General features: G+C 69.3%; 1 protein-coding gene across 31 annotated transcripts in view; it reads right to left on the reverse strand.

Moving 5' to 3' along the window:
• Positions 1-504: 504 nt before the first annotated feature.
• Positions 505-19038, reverse strand: part of PLEC (plectin) — a 56002-nt gene continuing 37468 nt past the window's right edge. For 20 of the 31 annotated variants that reach the window (XM_053896237.1, XM_053896238.1, XM_053896231.1 and 17 more), the window contains 19 exons: positions 18616-18997; positions 18429-18530; positions 18177-18338; positions 17941-18045; positions 17738-17833; positions 17416-17541; positions 16137-16289; positions 15878-16032; positions 15666-15792; positions 15391-15574; positions 15156-15313; positions 14839-15017; positions 13516-13654; positions 13054-13410; positions 12888-12971; positions 12611-12715; positions 12412-12510; positions 8053-11433; positions 505-7930 (listed from right to left, as the gene is read on the reverse strand). In XM_053896237.1, coding sequence (XP_053752212.1) covers positions 1712-7930; positions 8053-11433; positions 12412-12510; positions 12611-12715; positions 12888-12971; positions 13054-13410; positions 13516-13654; positions 14839-15017; positions 15156-15313; positions 15391-15574; positions 15666-15792; positions 15878-16032; positions 16137-16289; positions 17416-17541; positions 17738-17833; positions 17941-18045; positions 18177-18338; positions 18429-18530; positions 18616-18997 — 12313 coding nt within the window. In that variant the 3' untranslated portion in view covers positions 505-1711. The remainder of the gene's footprint in view (positions 7931-8052; positions 11434-12411; positions 12511-12610; positions 12716-12887; positions 12972-13053; positions 13411-13515; positions 13655-14838; positions 15018-15155; positions 15314-15390; positions 15575-15665; positions 15793-15877; positions 16033-16136; positions 16290-17415; positions 17542-17737; positions 17834-17940; positions 18046-18176; positions 18339-18428; positions 18531-18615; positions 18998-19038) is intronic. The other 11 variants (XM_053896256.1, XM_053896245.1, XM_053896235.1 and 8 more) reach the window with 2 other exon arrangements.

Below are 19038 nucleotides of genomic sequence, written 5' to 3' on the forward strand. Positions count from 1 at the left end.
GAGCGGTGCGTGGACTCGGGGCGACGGGGGCGGGAGGACCGCAGCAGAGACCCTGATGCCTCGCTCACCGTCCAGCCGCCGAGGCTCGCGACCACGGCCTTCCCCACGGCGTTAACCTTTGCTGACCGAACCGGCTTACCCGGGCTCCCTCCGAAGGCTGGGCCGTGAGGGGCACAGGCAACGTTGGCTGCCAGGAGAGCACGGAACCCCCTCAGCAGCGCCGCCTGCGAACTGGGCGTGTGGGCCCGGCAGAGTGACAGGCCATCAGCGGGACGAGCGGCAGGGGCTGAGGACCGTACGGGAGCAAGCCTCCGCCCTGCCCTCTGCTCAGCCTGGGTCTCTCTTACTGGAAACACAGGCCCCAGGCCAGTCACGGAGGCCCTGCTCCCCTGCCCTTGGCCCAGATGCCCGGCCAAGCTCAGAGCCTGGGGCTGCAGCGTTGATCCCCCCTGCCCCCAGCACACACCCGACCCGGGGATGAGAAAACAACGCAGGACCCACAGGAAGGTTGGAATTGCTTTTATTGGGGTGAGCGCTGCAGGCTCACCCGTGGTCGGGTTAGTGTTCTGCCCTCACGGAGGCAGCCGAAGCCTGGCGCCTCCACCCGCCGCCTGCCTGGGTTAGTGGAACATGCAAAGCTTCATCAGAGAGTGGAGGCAGGGGTGGAAGCCACCGAGGCCAGGGGCTGGATGGAACAAGAGGGGAGGGAACTGGGCTGGGCTGCCTGTGCCCGGGCCTGACAAGGAGGTGAGGCTCCCGCGGACAGACAGGCAGGAAGCACCCAGGGGGGACCCACGGGGGAGCAGAGTCCTGCAGAAGCCCCGGCCATACCCAGCCTGGCCCCGGGGCTGGCACGCCCGGGAGCTGGGCCGGTGGGGAGTCTGTCACCGGGAGGGTCTGTCTCCCACCCCAGGTCTGGGTCCTCGGGGCCCGGGGTGGAGGGAGGACACTGAAGGCACTTACTAAGGGACTGAGGCTGGAAGGCTGAAGCCGGACGCCTGGGGTCTCGGGACAGTGTCAGGGGCTAGGGGCTGGGGACGGCGCCTGCAGCTGGGCAGGGGCCAGGCGCGGGCCGGGCACGGGAGAGGCTTGGCCCGGGCCAGCTGGTTCTGTAGACTGGACCCTCATCTTCCCACGGGCAGGCTGGAAAAGAGATGACTAACCCCGGACCCCCTCCCTCCCCGGCAAGGCCCACCGAGCAAGGAAATCAGTCCTGGAAACAGGAAGAGAAGCTGGTTCCGAGGGCCCTGCTAGTGACGGGGCCGACCCCGCTCCCCCGGGCGGCTAGGATCAGTGGTTGGGTGTCAGTGAGCCCAGCGAGCAGGGCTGGGGGGGGGGGGGGCGGCGGGGGGCGGGGACCTTGCCCAGACGATACCCTCTAGAGAGACGGGAGGGCTAGGAGGGCCGGGCTTGGGGCCGGGCCCGGGACCCTCCAAGGCACCTGGCTGTGGTGAGTGGCAGGTAGACAGGAGCAGGGAGGCCTGGGGGATGAGCTGGTCAGCGGGTCTGCACCAGCTCCCTCCCTGACCGCCTCCCTGGGACGCAGGCTGTCTGGACAGCAGATAGATCGTTAATATATTAGTCCGCTCTTTTTGGTTAGACTTGAGGCACCGCTTGGGAGGAAGACACCTTTGAAACGTTAAAGACCCCGACGCCTGGGCAGGGAACCTGGCCACATGCAGAGCGGGAGGGCAGGGGTGCAGGCAGCGGGTCAGGCCGCCGCGGACTCGGGGCCCCCCAGCGAGGACGCGGGCCCTGAGGCGTAGCGGCGGCCGTAGCCCGAGGAAGAGTAGGAGGAGGAGGAGAAGGTCATGGAGAAGCCGGAACCCGTGGCGTCAAAGCTGCCGCGGCGGGAGCCAGCCCGGGAACCGGTGCGCGAGCCGGAGCGCGAGCCGGCCGCGGAGCCGGAGCCGCTGACGCTGTAGGGGCTGTAGTAGCCCTTGCTGGACTGGGCGGCGGCCTCCAGCAGCCGGAGCCCCGTGCCCTCCTCCACCATGCTGCGGTCCAGCGCGTCCTTGTACGAGATCTTGAGCTTGGTCTTGGGGCAGGTGAGGTACTTGGAATACGCACCAACGTCCCGCAGCTTCTGGGCGGTCCGGGCGTCCACCATGCCGCGCTGCAGGGCCTCGTCGAGGGGCACACGGCCCGGCGCGTCGGGCTCGATCAGGCCCCCCGTCAGGTACTGCACCTCCAGGAAGCGCTGGCCCGCCTCGTAGTAGAGCCAGCCCTTCTTCAGGGCCTGGGCGGCCGACATCTTGGTCTTGGTGCGCGGGTCCTCGAAGCCACAGAAGGCTTTCTGGGCCAGGTTGATGCGGTCCACCATGATCTTATCCACCAGGCCCTTGTTGACGGCGTCGGTGACGGGGAAGCGCTCCCCGGTGCCGGGGTCGATGATGCCCCCCGTGCAGGCCTGGGCCTCCAGCAGCCGCTGCCCGGTGATGTTGTCCACCAGGTTGCGGTGCATGGCCTCCGTGACGGACACCTTCTCCAGCGTCTCCGTGTCCAGGATGCCGGCCACGGGGCCCGTCTCCTCGGTGGGGTCTGACCAGGAGGCCGCCTGGGTCCTGGAGGCGGCGGGGCTGATGGGGTAGGAGGAGGAGGACCCCACGGAAGAAGAGCGGGAGCGGAAGCCGCCGGCGTTGCCCGAGAGCATGTCGGCGAACTCGGTGATGGAGAGCGTGCCGGCGCGGTACTGGTCCAGCGCCGAGCGGTCGATGAGGCTCCTGGAGATGGCCTCGTCGATGTCGTACTGGCGGCCCGAGCGGCGGTCGATGATCATGGACTTGACCACGCCGTCGGAGGAGGAGATGGTGATCTCCTCCCACTCGCACTCCTGCTCGGACAGCTCCAGGTACGTCTGGTGGTCGATGAGGCCCTTGCGGTAGGCCTCGTACACGGACATCTCCTTGCCCGTCTCGGGGTCCACGATCACGACGCGCCGCTTGCGCACCGAGGACTTGGAGGACGTCTTCCGCTCCCGTTTCTTCTCCTTCAGGGGCAGCAGGCGCAGGCCCGTCTGGGGGTCCTCCACGCAGCGCTCCATGAGCTGCAGGTACGTGAGGTTCTCCTCCGTGTTGGGGTCGAAGAAGCCCTTGGTGTCGTCCGAGGGGTCGGTCAGGATCTCGTTCATCTCCTCGTCAAAGAGGCCGCGCTTGTAGGCCACGTCCACGGGCAGCCGGTGGCTCTCCTCGGGGTCGATGATGCCGCCCGTGGCGATCTGGGCCTCCAGCAGGCGGATGCCGTGGTCCTTCAGGATGAGGCCCTTCTTCATGGCCTGGAAGAGGGAGATGAGCTTCCCCGAGTACGGGTCCTTGTAGCCGGTGACGGCGCGCTCGGCCGACAGCAGCTTGTCCTTGAACTCGGGCCCCACGATGCCCATGCGCACGGCCTCCTCCACGGTCAGCTTGAGCCCCTTGATGGGGTCGACGACGTAGCCGGTGGCCGCCTGCGCCTCCAGGAGCTCGAAGGCCGTGCCGGGGCGGATGATGCCCTTCTTCATGGCCTGATACACGGACAGCCGCTCCTTGGTGGCATCGACGAAGACGCCGGCGATGCAGCTGGTGCCCTCGAGGAACTTCTGCAGGTTCTTGGAGACCTCCTCCACGGAGGTCAGGCCCTCCCGCAGCTGCAGCGCCGTGGCCTCGTCCATGACCCGCGAGCGCACCAGCTCCTCCACCGTGATCTGCTTGCGCAGGCCGCGGAAGGTCAGCTTGCGGGCGTCCGAGAGCGGCAGGAGCAGCTGGCCGCTGGTCTCGTGGCGACGGCACCTCCTGAGCAGCTGCGTGTAGCTGAGGCGCTCGTCCGTGGAGGGATCCGGGTAGCTGCGCACCTCGCTGGGCTCCGACAGCTGGTCGTGCGTGTCCTTGTTGAGGTAGCCACGCAGGTAGGCCACCTCCAAGGGGAGGTGGAAGCCCAGGCGCGGGTCCACGACGCCGCCCGTGGCCAGCTGGGCGTCCAGCAGCCGCAGGGCCTCCTCGGCCGGGATCAGGTCCTTCTTCATGGCCTGGAAGAGCGAGATCGTCTGCTCCGTGTAGGGGTCCCGGTAGCCGGTCACGGCCCGCTCGGCCGAGAGCAGCCGGTCGTGCAGCTCGGGGCCTACCAAGCCCTTCCGCACGGCTTCGTCCACGGTCAGCCGCTCGCCCTTCACGGGATCCAGGAGGAAGCCCGTGGCCGCCTGTGCCTCCAGCAGAAACCGCGCCACCTCGGCGCTCAGCAGCCCCTTCTTCAGCGCCTGGTAGACGGTGAGCGTCTGCCGGGAGCCCGGCAGGTAGACGCCGGCCACGCAGCCCGTGCCGTACAGGTAGCGTGAGACCGCCTCCGCCTCCAGCACCTCTCGGAGGCTCTTGGCGCCCTCCCGGAGGAGGCCGTAGGTCTCGCGGGAGATGATCCGGGCCTCGTAGAGGTCCTCGGCCGTGAGGCGGCGGCGGATGTAGTCGTAGGAAGCCAGGTTCTGCTGGCGCACGATCTCGGTCTTCTCGATAATCTCGATGATGATGATGATCATACGCTCCTTGGTCACCCGGCCGGCCCGGAAGTCCGCCATGAGCCGGGCTCGCTGCTCTTCCGGGATCAGGTCCGACTGCATCACCTCCCACAGGGACATGGTGGAGCCGCCGCGGTCACCGCCGCCAGGGATGTCGATCTGCGTCTCCTCGAACGCCCTGCGGGTCTCCTCCTCCGTGTACACCTGCGGGCTCTCCGCCACCTCCGTCTTCTCGGCTCCTTTCAGGGGCAGCAGGCGCAGGCCCGTCTCGGGGTCCTCCACGCAGCGCTCCAGCAGCTGCAGGTAGGTGAGGTTCTCGTGCGTGTTGGGGTCGAAGAAGCCCTTGGTGTCGTCGCTCGGGTCCGCCAGGACGCGGTTCGTCTCCTCGTCGAAGTAGCCGCGCCGGTAGGCCACGTCCACGGGCAGGCGGTGGCTGTGCACCGGGTCGATGATGCCGCCCGTGGCGATCTGGGCCTCCAGCAGGCGGATGCCGTGCTCCCTGAGGACCAGGCCCTTCTTCATGGCCTGGAAGAGGGAGACGGTGTTGCCGGAGTAGGGGTCCGTGTAGCCGGTGACGGCCTTCTCGGCAGACAGCAGCTTCTCGTGCAGCTCGGGGCCCACGACGCCCGCCTTCACGGCCTCGTGGACGTACAGGCGCTGATTCCTCACAGGGTCCACCAGAAAGCCGGTGGCCGCTTGGGCCTCGAGCAGCAGAGCGGCCGTGCTGGGCCTGAGCAGGCCCCGCCGCATGGCCTCGTAGATGGTCACCTTCTCCTTGGAGTCCTCCAGGTAGATGCCGGCCAGGCAGCCGCTACCCTGGAGGAGCGTCCGCACAGAGCCCACCTCTGACAGCTCCTTCACAGACGTTCTGCCGTCCTTGAGCTGCTCAAACTGGGCCCTGCTGAGGACACCGGCAGCCGCGAGCTCACTGGCCGGCACCGGGGCGCGGAGGCCGCTGAAAGACAGCCTTTCCTGGCGCGCGGTCTCCACCTCCTCCACGATGGTGATGACGATCTTGATGATCTTCTCCACGGTGACGGTGCCCGTGCGAAACTGCCGCACCAGCTCCTGTCTCTGCTCCGCCGTGAAGTACTCAGAGCTGAGGAGCTCCCACACGGTCACCGTCTTGCCCTTAAAGCTGCCCACGGGGACCTCAACGGCAGTCTTCTGAAAGGTCTCGCGAGCCTGCAGCTCGGAGCAGAGTCCCTCCCGCCGGGCCCGGGCCTCCTTCTCCGAGAGCGGCAGCAGGCTCAGCCCCGTCAGCGGGTCGGGCCGGCACTGCCGCTGCAGCTGGCCGTAGGCGACCGGCTCCTGTGTGCCGGGGTCGCGGTAGGTCTTGGCTTCGTCCTCGGGCGCCGACAGGGCTCGGCCGGTCTCCTCGTCCAGGTAGCCCCGGGCACAGGCGACGTCTACGGGCACACGGTGGCTCTTGCTCGGGTCCACGATGCCACCTGTGGACAACTGGGCATCCAGCAGGCGCCAGCCCTGCTCCCTGGGGATGAGGCCCTTCTTCAGGGCCTGGAACAGGGAGACGCTCTGCCCCGAGTAGGGGTCTTTGTAGCCGGTCACGGCCTTCTCAGCCGACAGCAGCTTCTCGTGCAGCTCAGGCCCCACCAGGCCGGCCCGCACCGCCTCGTCCACGGTGAGCCGGGCGCTCGTGGCGGGGTCGATGATGTGCCCGGTGCCGGCCTGGGCCTCCAGGAGGGCCACCGCCGCCTCTGGCTGCAGTAGGTCCTTCTTCAGGGCCTCGTAGACGCTCAGCCTCTGTCCCGCCTCCTCCAGCCACACACCAGCAATGACGTTGCCGCCCCGCAGGGCCCGCCGCACGGCATCCACCTCGGCCACCTCTCGCACCGAACGCTCGCCCTGCTGCAGCTGGCGGTAGAGATCGCGGTCGATGACCCCGCTCTCGAACAGCTCGGCGGCAGGGACCAGGGCGCGCAGGCCCTCGAAGCAAAGCTGCCCTTTCTGCTCGTGCTCCTCGACCACCGTGATGACGATCTTGATGATCTTCTCCACGGTGACCTTGCCCGTGCGGAACTGTCGCACCAGGTCCCGCCGCTGCTCTGCCGTGAAGTACTCTGAGTTGATGAGCTCCCAGATGGTCACCGTCTTGCCCCGGAACTTGCCAAAAGGTGCGGACACGGTGGCTTTCTCGAACACGTCCCGGGCCTCCGAGTCAGTGTAGACCAGCTCCCTACCCTTGGCAGCCTGATCCGTGAGGGGCAGCAGGCGCAGGCCCGTCTCGGGGTCCTCCACGCAGCGCTCCAGCAGCTGCAGGTAGGTGAGGTTCTCGTGCGTGTTGGGGTCGAAGAAGCCCTTGGTGTCGTCGCTCGGGTCCGCCAGGACGCGGTTCATCTCCTCGTCGAAGTAGCCGCGCCGGTAGGCCACGTCCACGGGCAGGCGGTGGCTGTGCACCGGGTCGATGATGCCGCCCGTGGCGATCTGGGCCTCCAGCAGGCGGATGCCGTGCTCCCGCACGATGAGGTCCTTCTTCATGGCCTGGAAGAGGGAGATCTGCTCCCCGGTGTAGGGATCCTTGTAGCCGGTGACGGCGCGCTCGGCCGACAGCAGCTTGTGGTGCAGCTCGGGGCCCACGACGCCCTCCTTCACGGCCTCGTTGACGGTCAGCCGTCGGTTGTGCACAGGGTCCAGGAGGAAGCCCGAGGCAGCCTGGGCCTCCAGCAGGATGAGAGCCGTGCCCGGGCTCAGCAGCTGCCTCCGGAGGGCCGCGTAGATACTCAGCTTCTCGTTGCTGGGCGTCAGCAGCAGCCCGGCAACGCCACCGCGGCCGTGCAGGTAGCCGCGCACGTCGTCCCGCTGAGCGAGCTCGGCCACGGTTGTGCGGCCCTGGGCCAGCCGCTGCAGCTCCTCGGCGCTCAGGACGCCGGCCTCCTGCAGCCACTGGGCCGGCACCTTCCGCCGAAGGCCGTCGAAGGCGTGGTCGGGCTCCGCCTCGGCCGCCGGGCCGTCGTGGGCGACCCGGCCGTTTGGCAGGGCTTTGGCAGCCGCGGCCTGCGACGCGGCAACCTCCTCCGAGTGCGCCAGCGCGGCCCGGTGCTCCTCCTCCAGGCGCTGCAGCCGCTCGCGCAGCCGCCGGTTCTCCTCCTCCAGCAGCTTCTCCTGCTGCTGCCGCTGTCGTTCCAGCAGCTGCAGCTCCTCCTGCTTGCGCCGCACGCCCTCCTCGGCCTCGTGCTGGCGCTGCCGGGCCTCCTCCATGCTGGCCACCAGCCGCTGCCTCTCCTCCTCCATCTGCCGCTGCTGCCGCTGCTGCTCCTCCCGTAGCTTCTGCGCCTTGGCCACCTCGTCCTGGAAGAGCTGCTCCAGCTTGGCCTTCTCCTGCTCGATGAAGTGCTCCCGCTGCAGCAGGCTGTCCTTCTCCGACAGGAAGCTCTGCTGGAGGGCCCGCGTCTCCTGCACCAGCTGCTCCTGCTGCACCGCCTGCATCTGCAAGGGGGGGGGGGAGGGGAGGGGAGGGCACGGTCAGGGAGGTGGGCGAGCCGCCGCAGAGCAGGCCCCCACCCGGGGCCCGCCCACGCCACGTGCGCCCGTGGGGGCGGGGCCGGTACCTCCTCGGACTTCAGCTGTAGCAGCCTGGCCTCCTCCTTGAGCTTCTCCTTCTCGCGCTCCAGCTCTGCGATGGCGGCCCGCAGGCTCTCGGCGTCGCGGTCGCTCTGCTGCCGCTGGATCTCCAGCGTCTGCACCAGCGTCACCTTCTCCTGCGTGGCGAGCTCGGTGCGGTGCAGCTTCTCCCCGATGTCCTCGGCCTGCCTGCGGAAGCGCTGGGCGTCCTCCTCGGCGCGGGCCTGGGCCCGGCTCAGCTCGGCCACGCGCAGCTTGAGGCGCTCGGCCTCGGCGCTCATCTCCAGCTGCCGCTGCCGCTCCGCCTCCAGGGTCCGCTGGAAGCCCTGCGTCTCCTCGGCCAGCTGCTGGGCCATCTGCTCCTTGTCCTCCTGCAGCTGCCGGGCCTGCTCCTGCGCCAGCTCCTTCTGCCGCTGCAGCAGCTCGGCCTCGGCCTTGAGGCGGGTGGCCTCCTGCACGGCCTGCATCTTCTCCTTGAGCATCTTCTCGGCCAGGGCGCGCTGCTGCGCCAGGTCCTCCTCCGCCAGCTGCCGCAGCCGGGCCGCCTCCTGGGCCGCCACGCTCAGCCGGGCGGCCTCCTCCGCCACCTGCTTCATTTTCTCAGCCTCCTCCTGCAGGAAGCGCTGCGTGTTGTCCTTGTCGCGCAGGATGAGCGCGCGGTTCTCCGCCTCGATGCGCGCCTTCAGCTTGCCGAGCTCCTCCATCTGCACGCGCACGGAGAAGAGCTCCTCCTCCACCTGGCTGCGCTGGCGGGCGGCCTCCGTCACCTCCGCCTTCAGCCGCTGCAGCTCCTCGTCCAGGATGCTCTTCTGGTGGTCCGTCTCCTCCAGCTGCAGCCGCAGCGCGGTCAGCTCCTGCTCCACCTGCGCCTTCTGCCGCAGAGTCTGCTCGGCGAACTTCTTGTGCTTCTCCATCTCGGCGTCGGCCACCTGCTTCTGCCGCAGGGCGGCCTGCTCCGCCTGCGCCCGCCGCGCCGCCTCCTGCTCCGCCTCCTTGCGCAGCTTCTCCGCGGCGGCCTGTGCCTGCGCGCGCGCCTGCGCCTGCTCCTCGGCCAACTGCTTCAGCCGCTCGGCCTCCTCCACCCGCCGCCGGGACTGCGCCGCCTCCCGCTCGGCCCGCTCCCGCGCCTCCTCCGCGTCCTCGGCCGCCCGCCGCGCCGCCTCCGCCTCGCCCCGCAGCCGCTCCAGCACACTCTGCTCTTGCTGCAGCGTCTGCTGCAGCTCCTGCTCCTTCTGCTGCACCGCAAAAGCGTGCGCCTTCTCCTCCGCCTGCAGCCGCTTCTGCGCGGCCTCCTGCGCCAGCTGCAGCTGCCGAGCCGACTCCTGCTCCGCGCGCTCGCGCAGGCGCCGCGCCTCCTCCACTTTGGCCTTGAGCCGCTCCACCTCCTCCAGGGCGGACTTGCGCTGCCGCGCGGCCTCCTCCTCGGCCGCGAGGCTCTTCTGCACACGCTCTTCCGCCTCGCGGCGCCGCTGTTCCTCCTCGGCCGCCAGCTGCCGCTGCCGCGTGGCCTCCTGCTCCGCCTGCTCCTTGCTGCGCAGCGTGTCCTCGGCACTGCTGCGGATGCGCCCCAGCTCCAGCTCCAGCTCCGCCTTGCCGGCGGCCGCCTTTTCAAAGCTCGCCTTGAGCGCCAGGATCTCCTCCTCCACCTGCCGCCGCTGCCGCAGCGTGTCCTCCACCAGCCCCTTCTGCCGCTCCAGCTCGCTCTCCGACGCCTTGCGCAGCTGCGCCAGCCGCTCTTCGATATCCGCCTTGTGCTGGGCGGCCTGCTCCTCCAGCCGCCGCCGCTGGAAGGCTTCGTCCTCCGCCAGCCGCCGCAGGCGCTCGTTCTCCGCCTCCTTCTCCTTGAGCGCAATCTCCGCCTCGGTCTTAAGCCGCGTGGCCTCGCCGATGGCGGCCAGCTTCTCGGCGAGCACCCTCTCCGCCTCCGCTCGCTGCTGCGCCGCATCCTCCTCCGCCAGCTGCCGTTGCCGCTTGGCCTCCTCGGCCAGGGCACGCAGGCGGGCGGCCTCCTCCGCCAGCTCCCGGAAGCGGCTGGCCTCGGCCTCCAGCCTCTGCTTGGACTTCTCGCTGGTGGAACGGGACTCCTCCTCGGCCCGCGCCTTGCTGGCCAGCAGCACCTCCATCTCGGCCCGCACCTTGGCCAGCTCCGCCTCCAGCTCCTGGCGCTTCTGGGTGGCCGCCCCCGCTTCCCGCTGCAAGCGGGCCAGCTCCTCTTCCAGCAGCTGCCGCTGCTGCTCCCCCTGCTCCGTCTCAGCCCGCAGCCGGATCAGCTCCTGTTCCGCCACCAGGCGCTGCTGGGCAGTGCCCTCCGCCAGCTGCCGCTGCTTCTCCAGCTCCTGCTCGGCCAGCTCCCGCTGCCGCACGGCCTGCTCTTCTGCCTTGCCGCGGCGCCGTGCCTCGCGCTCGGCCTCCTCCTTCTGCTTCTCCGCCTCCGCCTGCGCCAGGCTCTTCTGCTGGGCCACCTCCTCCGCCTGCAGCCGCAGCCGCAGCGCCTCGTTGGCTTTCAGCCGCCAGCGCTCCAGCTCCTGCTCCGCCTCCTCGCGGGCCCGCTCGGCCTCTGCCTGCTGCTGCGCCCGCCGCTCCGCCTCCTCCCGCAGCTGCGCCACAGCCACGTGCTCTTCCTGCAGCGTGCGCTCCAGCTGCGCCGTCTTCTCCGCGAAGGAGGCGCGCTTGCTCTGCAGCTCCGCCTCCGCGCTGCGCTGCGCCGTCTCCAGGGCCACCTGCACCTGGCGGGCCCGCTCGGCCTCGGCCTGCCGCAGGCGCCGCTCCGCCTCCTCGGCCTGGAGCCGCAGTTCCTCGAGCGCCTGCAGGGCCCGCTGCTTTTCTCGAGCCGCCTCGGCCTCCGCCTTCACGCGCAGGGCCAGCTCCGCCTCCGCCTGCCGCTTGCGCTGGCTCTCGTCCTGCACCTGCCGCCGCAAGCGCTCCGCCTCCTCCTGCGCCTGCCGCTTCTGCGCCTCGGCCTCCTCCGCGCGTGCGCGCAGCGCCTGCAGCTCGCCCTCGGCCCCACCCCGCTGGCGCTCGGTCGCCTCCAGCTGCAGGCGCACCACGCGAATCTCCTCCTCGATGCGCAGCCGGCTGCGTTCCGCGGCCTCCGCCTGCCGGGCCTTAGCCTGGATCTCCGCTTCCGAGCTCTGCCGCAAGTGCTGCAGCTCTTCCTGGATGCTTCGCTTCTGCTGCTGCGCGTCCACCGCCGCCTCTTCCCGCCGCGCCACCTCCTCCTGCATGCGCCGCTGCAGCTCCTGGGCCTCCTGCTCTGCCTGCGCCTTCGCCTGGGCGTGCGCCTCGGCCAGCTGCCGTTGCTTCTCCAGCGCGGCCTCCACCTCGGCCAGCCGCTCCCGCTCCTCTGCCCGCTGCTGCTCAGCCAGCCTCTGTGGCCGCGGCAGAGAGAGGGAGAGAACCAGAGAGAGCGGTGAGCACAGAGTGGGCCGCCAGGCACTCACATGACACGGCACCACCACAGTTCACTCCAACAGCGCGGTGCGGGGGTTGGGGGGGAGGGTCGAGGGAAGACAGAGGTCACAGCCCGGCGGAGGGAGACAGCGTGCACCCGCCCAGGGCACTCAAGGCAGCGAGCGCAGCCTGGCCCCACCGTGCTCACCAGCCTGGGGAAGGAGGCCCAGGCGTCCTCCCCTCTTCCCGCAGACAGGCGATGGAGACAGATGGACAGGGGGGGAGAGAGAGAGAGAGAGAGCAAAGCAGGAAGTTCGCAGGGCGTGCGAGCCGCACCCACCACACAGCCCTGCCTGAGCCCCGCCGAACACCTGCCCGCCTGGCTCTGGCTGCAGGGTCCCTCTCTCTGGACCTGGGCCCGTTCCTGCCGCCCAGCGGGGTGGAACAGGATACAACGGCCAGTGTGAAACAGCAGAGCAGATCTGAGGGCCTTGCAAGCCAGACGGCGAGTCTACCCAGGAAGCAGGAGGAACAGGACAGGTAGCCACCCTGGCCCACCGAGACACGCCAGAACCCCCACCCCCTCCCTAGCCCCGGTGATCTGACACTCCCCAGCTCTTCCGGAGCAAGTGGCCAAGTGCAGAGGCCACGTGGAATCCCGAGGAGGAACACACACATGAGCGCCGGTAGGACGCCTGGTCGGGGGCACGTGCCAACAGAGGAGAAAGAGGAGGCGCCAGCCACCACGGGGAGAGCAGTGCAGCGCCAGGCCAAGGTGGGGCAGGCCACGGGTGCAGGGAGCCTGGGGGCAGGCCGTGCTGCAAGGAGAAGGTGCTGGTGGCCCCAGGCAGGAGGGCGGGAGGGAGCTGTACCACGTGGTCTTATACAGGTTCCCAGGGGCAGCATCTGGGCAGGGCGGGTGGGAAGACGGCACCCCCACCCCCAGCAGGCCATACCTCCTCCTCCTCCATGCGCCGCAGGGTCTCACTGATGAACTTGATGTACTGGCTCGTGAGCGTGGTCAGCTCGCTGTACCTCGTCCGCAGGTCTACGTACTGGGGAGCAGGAGGAAGGATGCAGCCAGAGTCAGCCCTGCCATGAGCCACGGGGCCCGTGCAGCCCACCCGGCCCCACCAGCCCCACCCTTGGCCCTACCTCCTGGATGACGCTCTCAGACCCAGACTGGACCTTGGGCTTCTTGGCTGGGGAGGCCACCGGCTCAAGCTGCGCCTTGTACGTGACCAGCTGGAGCTCATAGTCCTGTGAGGACACGCTGGTCAGCTGCTAGCTTCGCTTTCTCTCACCCTGCCCCTGAACCCGCCCAAGGCTTTCACCAGCGTGGCCCAGGTTCAGGGTGCCCCCTGAGGACCCAGCGGGACTCCCTTGACATGCCGGGCCTCCGTGAGGGTCGCAGGAAGCCAGGGAGCCTCACCTTAATGGCGTTGATATACTGCTTCGCAAGCTCCTGGCACTCCTCCACCTTCTCCCCGTGCTGCTCGATTTCCTCCAGCAGCGCCTGGCGGGCGGGGGCGGGGTGGTCAGCGGCCACGGGGTGCGCGCTCCAGCCCCACCCGCGGCCACACGCGACCCGCACCCACCTTCTCCTGCCGCAGCTGCTCCCGCACGGCCTGGCTGTCGGCCAGCGGCACAGCCTGGATCTTCTCCTGCCGCTGCTTGGCGTCCTGCAGCCAGGCGCCCAGCGGCTCTGCGCTCTCCCGGTAGTACCGGAGCTGGCGGCCCAGCTGTTCGAGCTCACGCTGCCTCACGTCCGTCTGGGCCAGCACGGCCTGCCAGCGCTCCAGCAGCGGGGCCACGCGCTCGCGCCAGCGCTCCACCTCCACGTCCCGCTCGCCGTGCTGCCGCTGCAGCCGCTCGCCCACCTCCTGCGCCCCCCGCAGCTCGTCCCGCAGGGCGTCGAACACCGGCTGCTGTGCTTCCGCCTGGGCCCGCAGCTTCTGTTGGGGGGCCAGAGAGGTGGGCGTGGTTTCAGCCCCAGGGCCCGGTTCCCCCGGCCCCCCCCTCCCCCCCCCCCCAGCAAGGCCCAGGCCCAGCGGCCGCACCTTCAGCGCAGCCTTGGTGGCCTCAAGCTCTGGGAGGGTGGCAGGCACGGCCTGGGCCTCCTTGAGCTGCTCCTCATGTGCCCTGAGCACCTCCTCGGCCCCCTGCGTGCTGCGGATCACCAGGCTGATGGTCTTGAGCCTGTGGGCAGAACGAAGCTCAGCTCGGGGCTGGCGGGTGTAGGTGTATGGCTAATCTGACGCAGTGGAACCAGAGTCCCGGTGGTCAGCTGACCCCTGGGGTCACAGAGTTCGGAGAGAACAGGGGCCTCGGGGAGAGGGTGGTGGTTGGAGACCTCTGGGACACAGGGACACTTCAGCTGTGGACTGAGTCCCGAAGACAGGTTGTGCTGTCCAGGAGACAGAAAGCTCCGACATCTTGAAGCAGAAGAGACCCCCCCAGTCTGCTGCCCCCGGGGCCTGGGAGAAGCTCTCAGCCTTCCGGCCCCAAGACTGGGTAAGGGGCAATACCACGTGCCGTTCGGGGACCTTCCTCTGCAACACCGTATTTGCCTTCACGGTGAAACAACAGCCAACGGTGAGAGGTGTTGTTTACTCTTGTGGCGTTGTAAGACGTTACAGACACCGGGCCCTTTGAGCCCAGTCAGCGGTGAGACTGAGGGAGGGGGGTGGACGACTGCACACCCAAAAGAGAGCCTGAGCTTTGTGAACACGTGTGCCGAAGTGAACAGCAAAGGAGGAAAGACGTGCCTGTGGGTGGGTGGTGGCGAGGGGCCAGCGGAGGAAGGTGCCTGATAAGGACTGCATCTCCCTGGGGGGCAGCCAGCACAGACCATGGGGAGGGGAGTGGGGAGACCGAGAGAGGGAAACAGGCCCCTCACAAAGACCTTGGCGTCTAGCCCACTCACCCAGCACCCCCCAACCCCCCGCCTGCCCTCTGCGGTTCCTCTCCCCACCCTCCGACTAGAAGTGCCCCCCCCCCCACCCCGGCTGAGCCCCTGTCTGAACCTAACTGGCCATGGGCCACCCCCATTTCTCGACTTCCTCACTCGGCTTCTCCTTGGTCTCCTCCCTGCGCCTGCACGCCCCTAGGCCCTGGTGTCCCACAGCCCCACGCCCCAGTGAGGCGCAGCTGAGCCCTCTCCCCACGTTGGGTCCCCAGGAGTCCCATCTTCAGGGCACGTCCACAACCACCACCCTGGTCTGTGCCCACCCCCCTTTAACCACATCTGTCAGTAGATCTTTCCTCCTTGACCCTGTCCCCTACCCATCAGCCAGGGCACAGCACTCAGGCACACTTAGGACCCTCCCGTGGCCACAGGCTCCCCACCCACCCCCCCCCCGGCCCCCCACCGGTGCACTCACTTCTCTAGGTAAATGGCGGACAGGCTGCGGACCTGCTCCAGCTTGCCCAGGGTCAGTTCCAGCTCTGAGCGCAAAGTGGGGGCAGCGGGTGACGGCTCGGGCAGGGCCAGGACCTTCTCGGCCTCGGCAGAGAGTCGGGCGACCCCCTTGCCCAGCCCCTCCACCTCAGCCTGGGCTTTCTGAGGAGAAAGCGGGCAGGAGACAAGCTGACTCTGGGAGCCCCGCACCCACAGCCCTAGGGAGGGGCGGGGAGGGGCGGGGAGGGGGCGGGCGGGGAGGGGCGGGGAGGGGGCGGGGAGGGACGGGCAGGTGCCTGCCTGCTGCTCGGCGATGCGCTGGGCACACTCCCGGGCCGGTTCTTTGTCCAGTGGCAGCCGCAGGCGGTGCACGGTGCGCATCTCACAGGCCTCGAGCTGCAGCCGGATGTCCTTGAGCTCCGAGATGCAGCGCTGGCAGCGGGACTCCTCCTGCTCGCCTGCGGGTGCATCGGGCTCAGGCGGCGGCCCGGCCCGCCGCCCACCACCCGCCCGCCGGGGCCTGCCCGCCGCCTACCCTGCTCCGCGCTCTGCAGGAGCTGCTGGTAATGGCGGCTGCAGGAGCCGTACTCGCGCTCGGCCTGCAGCCGGTCCTCAGGCCCGAAGCCGCCCGCGTCCTGACTGTCCCGCAGGAAGGCCTGGTAGTGAAGCTCCAGGTTGCGCAGGGCCTGCCGCTGCTCCTCCGGCTTCAGAGTTCGGAACTGCGGGCGGCACTCGGGGCTGAGTGGGGGGGGCCCGGGAGAACCCACCCCTCACCCGCCGTCCCGAGTGCGGCCCGTGGGGAAGTCCTACCGTGACCAGGGACCAGGAGCGGATGAGCTGCACATCACGGCTGAGGTTCTGCCATGCCAGCAGGCTCTTCAGGTCCACGTGCAGCTGGTGCCACAGCGTGACTAGAGCCTGGAGCTGGGCGTCCAGCCTGGCGGGTCGGGAGCACGGTCAGAGGCCTCTGGGCCCCGGGCCCGCGGCCGCCCACCGCACCTGCCAGGCCCCGGGCCACCCACCTGGTGACGGCTTCCTGGGCCTCCTGGTTGGGCGGGGGCACAAGGAAGCACACGGAGGGCACGGCGGCCTCGCTGCCGGAGCTGCTGAGCACCTTCCAGTGGGACGGCTGCGCGGGACCCACCAGCTGGCACTCATCACCCTTGTGCACGGTCACCTGTGGGGAGCCGGAGCCGTCACAGCGTGGCCAGGCCCCGCCCCCCCCCCCCCCCCCCCGGCAGGCCCCGCCCAGTGCGCAAGTCCGCTCAGCCGGGCCCTCACCTCCACCTGCTTGTAGTCACACACGGCCAGAAGGGGCACGCGACCCCGCACGGGGTGGGCTTGGCTTCGGGGCTTCAGCTGCACGATGGCCTTGGCCCGCTTGGCCAGGCCCGAGAGGTGTGCCCTGTACTCGCCAAGCTGGTCCTTCTCATCCTGCCAGGGAGGGGACGCTCAGAGACCACAGTCCAGCGCCCGGACACCACGTGCCTAGATGACGTTCCGTGACGACCCACACGCCTGCCCCAGGCAACGAGCAAGCCCTTCTGGTACCCCACCTCTGTGCCCTGCTGCCGGTCCTGGGGTACAATGGGGCTGGGCACATGAGAGCAGGAGGCGGGGCCGGGCGGCGACCCAGAGCTCGGCCCCCCACAGACCCCACAGCTCGTCCTTCCCTCCTGGCCAGAAGTAAGTGCCCCCTGCCCCCAGGTCACACACCGTGTCCTCCAGGAGAGCAGCCCCACTGCGCTCTGGCCGCACTCGACCTCTCTCCCTCGCAATGTAGGTCATCCGCCTCCTCCCATCCAGCCTCTCCAACGGGCTAAACCCCACGAAGGACTGTCCGGGGGCCCCGGTCAGAGTCCACCTTGAAAGTGCCCGTGTCACTCCTGTCTGTCCCACGATGATTTCCCAGCCTTCACCGACCCCGACTCCTGGCCACAGGAGTCCCCAGCCAGCAGGGGCCTCCCCATCTCCTCTCTCATCCGTCACTCCCCGCCAAGCTCCCCAGGGGGGCCCAGCACCCCTCCCCAGCCCCAGGGCACACGGGCACCACGCCCAGCTGCCCCTCCGCCCTACACAGCCCTTCAGACCTGGCCTGCCCAGACATCAGGCCCACGATGCCGGTGGGCTGTGTCCGCTGACCGGCCAACACAGTGTGGCTGAGCCAGGCCTCTGCTGCTCTGGGGGCTCCAGGGGCTCAGGCAGTGGAGGACCTCACGTCGGCTCGGGCGGCCACCTGCCACTACTCCAGGACCCTGCCACTAAGCCCTCCGGTTCCCCAACCCCCATCCCGCTGCGTTGACCAACCTCTGTCACATCTCCCCCCCACAACGCCCCTGCCCTTCTCGTCACCATGCCTCCACCTCTAGAGACCTTCACTGGGCACCCATGTGGCTCAGATGCCAGCCTGTCCCCTCCAGCTCCCCCCGCCACCTGCCCCTGCCTGTGCCATCCCCCCCCGCCCCCGCTGACGGCTGCCTGCCCTCGTCCCTCGGGGCCTCAGCACCCACCTCGCTGCGGGAGAGCCCTGAGCCGGCAGGGGCCGAGGCAGTCAACTCACCTGGGCATCCTGCAGCAGGTCCTCCAGACGCGTGACGGTGATGGAGCGGTCACAGGTGTACTTCCTGCGCAGCGTCTCCTGTAGCTTCCGTAGCTGCTCCTCAGCGTCCCGCACGTCCGAGAAGAACTAGAAAACGAGAAGGGGTCAGGCGGGGCCAGTGGGGCCACAGGCTGCTGAGTGTCTGACACAAGTTCTGCGGGGCGGTGCCGTGACCCGTTAGCTGCGCGCTAACGGACGCGGAGAGGGGCCCGGGGGCCCCCGTAGTGGTCTGGGGCTCTGTGGGGACGCTGCCACTGAGGCGGGGGGAGGGCGCGCTTCTCACCTGGAAATAGGCCGTGTTCTCCTTCAGGTGTGCCTCGATACAGCAGCACAGCTGTAGCATCCAGCTCCACTGGGTCTGCAGGGCGGCCTGGAAGGACTGGCACCCGCCCAGGCACCGGGTCAGGCCCCCTGCCGGCCCCTGGGGTCCCCGCGGCCGGCCCCCACCCCCGGCTGGCCCTGGGGCTCCCCACGGCCCGCCCCCACCTCCACTGTAGGCCGAGCAGGGTGCCCCTCCCGCAGCAGCCGGTCCCCGGTGCTCTGAATCTCCTTGACTTTCTTTTCCTTCAGCTCCAGCTCACGCATCAGGGCCTGACACACAGACAGCGGGTCTCAGGGATGGTGTCAGGGCCACAACAGGGCCCACCGGTGGAACACCAGCCGGCATCCTGGGACCCAACGGGGGCAGGGCAGTCCCGGAAGGCTCTAGAAAGTGACCTCACCGAGTAGCTCTCCTTCTTGGCGGCCATGTTGGAGTTGTGCTCCCCCCAGTCGAAGCCCACCTCTTCCTCTTCCTTCTCACTGAGCCACATCAGCTCTTTGGTGGCAGCCGCCACAAAGCCGTGCAGGCCCTCCAGGGCACGGAGCCGGGCCTTGGAGGAGTTCTGCAGGTAGACGAGAGCGGGGTCAGCAGGCCACAGCGCCCGCCCCCGTGCCCCCCGCCCCCCTCCTCTCCCCGCAGCCCCCCAACTCACCAGCAGCTTGGCGTACTGCAGGTCTAGCCGGCCCAGGCAGTCCCGGTAGGCGCTCCGGGGGCCTGGGGAAAGCTGCCCCTGTGGGAGGCACAAGTGGTGAACCTTCCGGCGACCGGGGTCTGCCCCCGCCCCCTGCACTGCCCACCCCCAGGGGCCTGCACCCCTGCGGGAGACACAAGTGGTGAACCTTCTGGCGGCCGGGGTCCGCCCCCGCGCCCCCCCCCCCCCCGCACTGCCCACCCCCCGGGGTCCTGCACACCTCGTCAGCTCGTGCCCGCTCAATCTTGGCCCGGAACTCCTCGATGGACTGGTGCAGGCCACGGTGGCTGCCCAGCTGCGCCTCCACACTGGGCAGGTCCCCACCCCACTCGGCACCGTCCACCCGACGCTGGTTCTCCTCCACCCAGGCCAGCAGGTCCTGTAGGTAGCGCAGGGAGGCGTCCTCGAGCTCGGGCCGCCTCTGCGTGCTCTGCACCGTCACCTGGGTCACGGGGGCAGCTACGCCTGCCTTCAGCCGGAGGTTGTACTCGGTACGGATGGCCACCAGGCGCTCGTGCAGGCGGTACACCCTGGGGACGGTGGGGACAGTCGGAGGGCTGAGCTGAGGCCA

The sequence above is a fragment of the Panthera pardus genome, unplaced genomic scaffold, assembly GCF_024362965.1.
Source record: "Panthera pardus isolate Hobbes unplaced genomic scaffold, ASM2436296v1 HiC_scaffold_7, whole genome shotgun sequence".
In the NCBI taxonomy this organism is placed as follows: domain Eukaryota; kingdom Metazoa; phylum Chordata; class Mammalia; order Carnivora; family Felidae; genus Panthera; species Panthera pardus.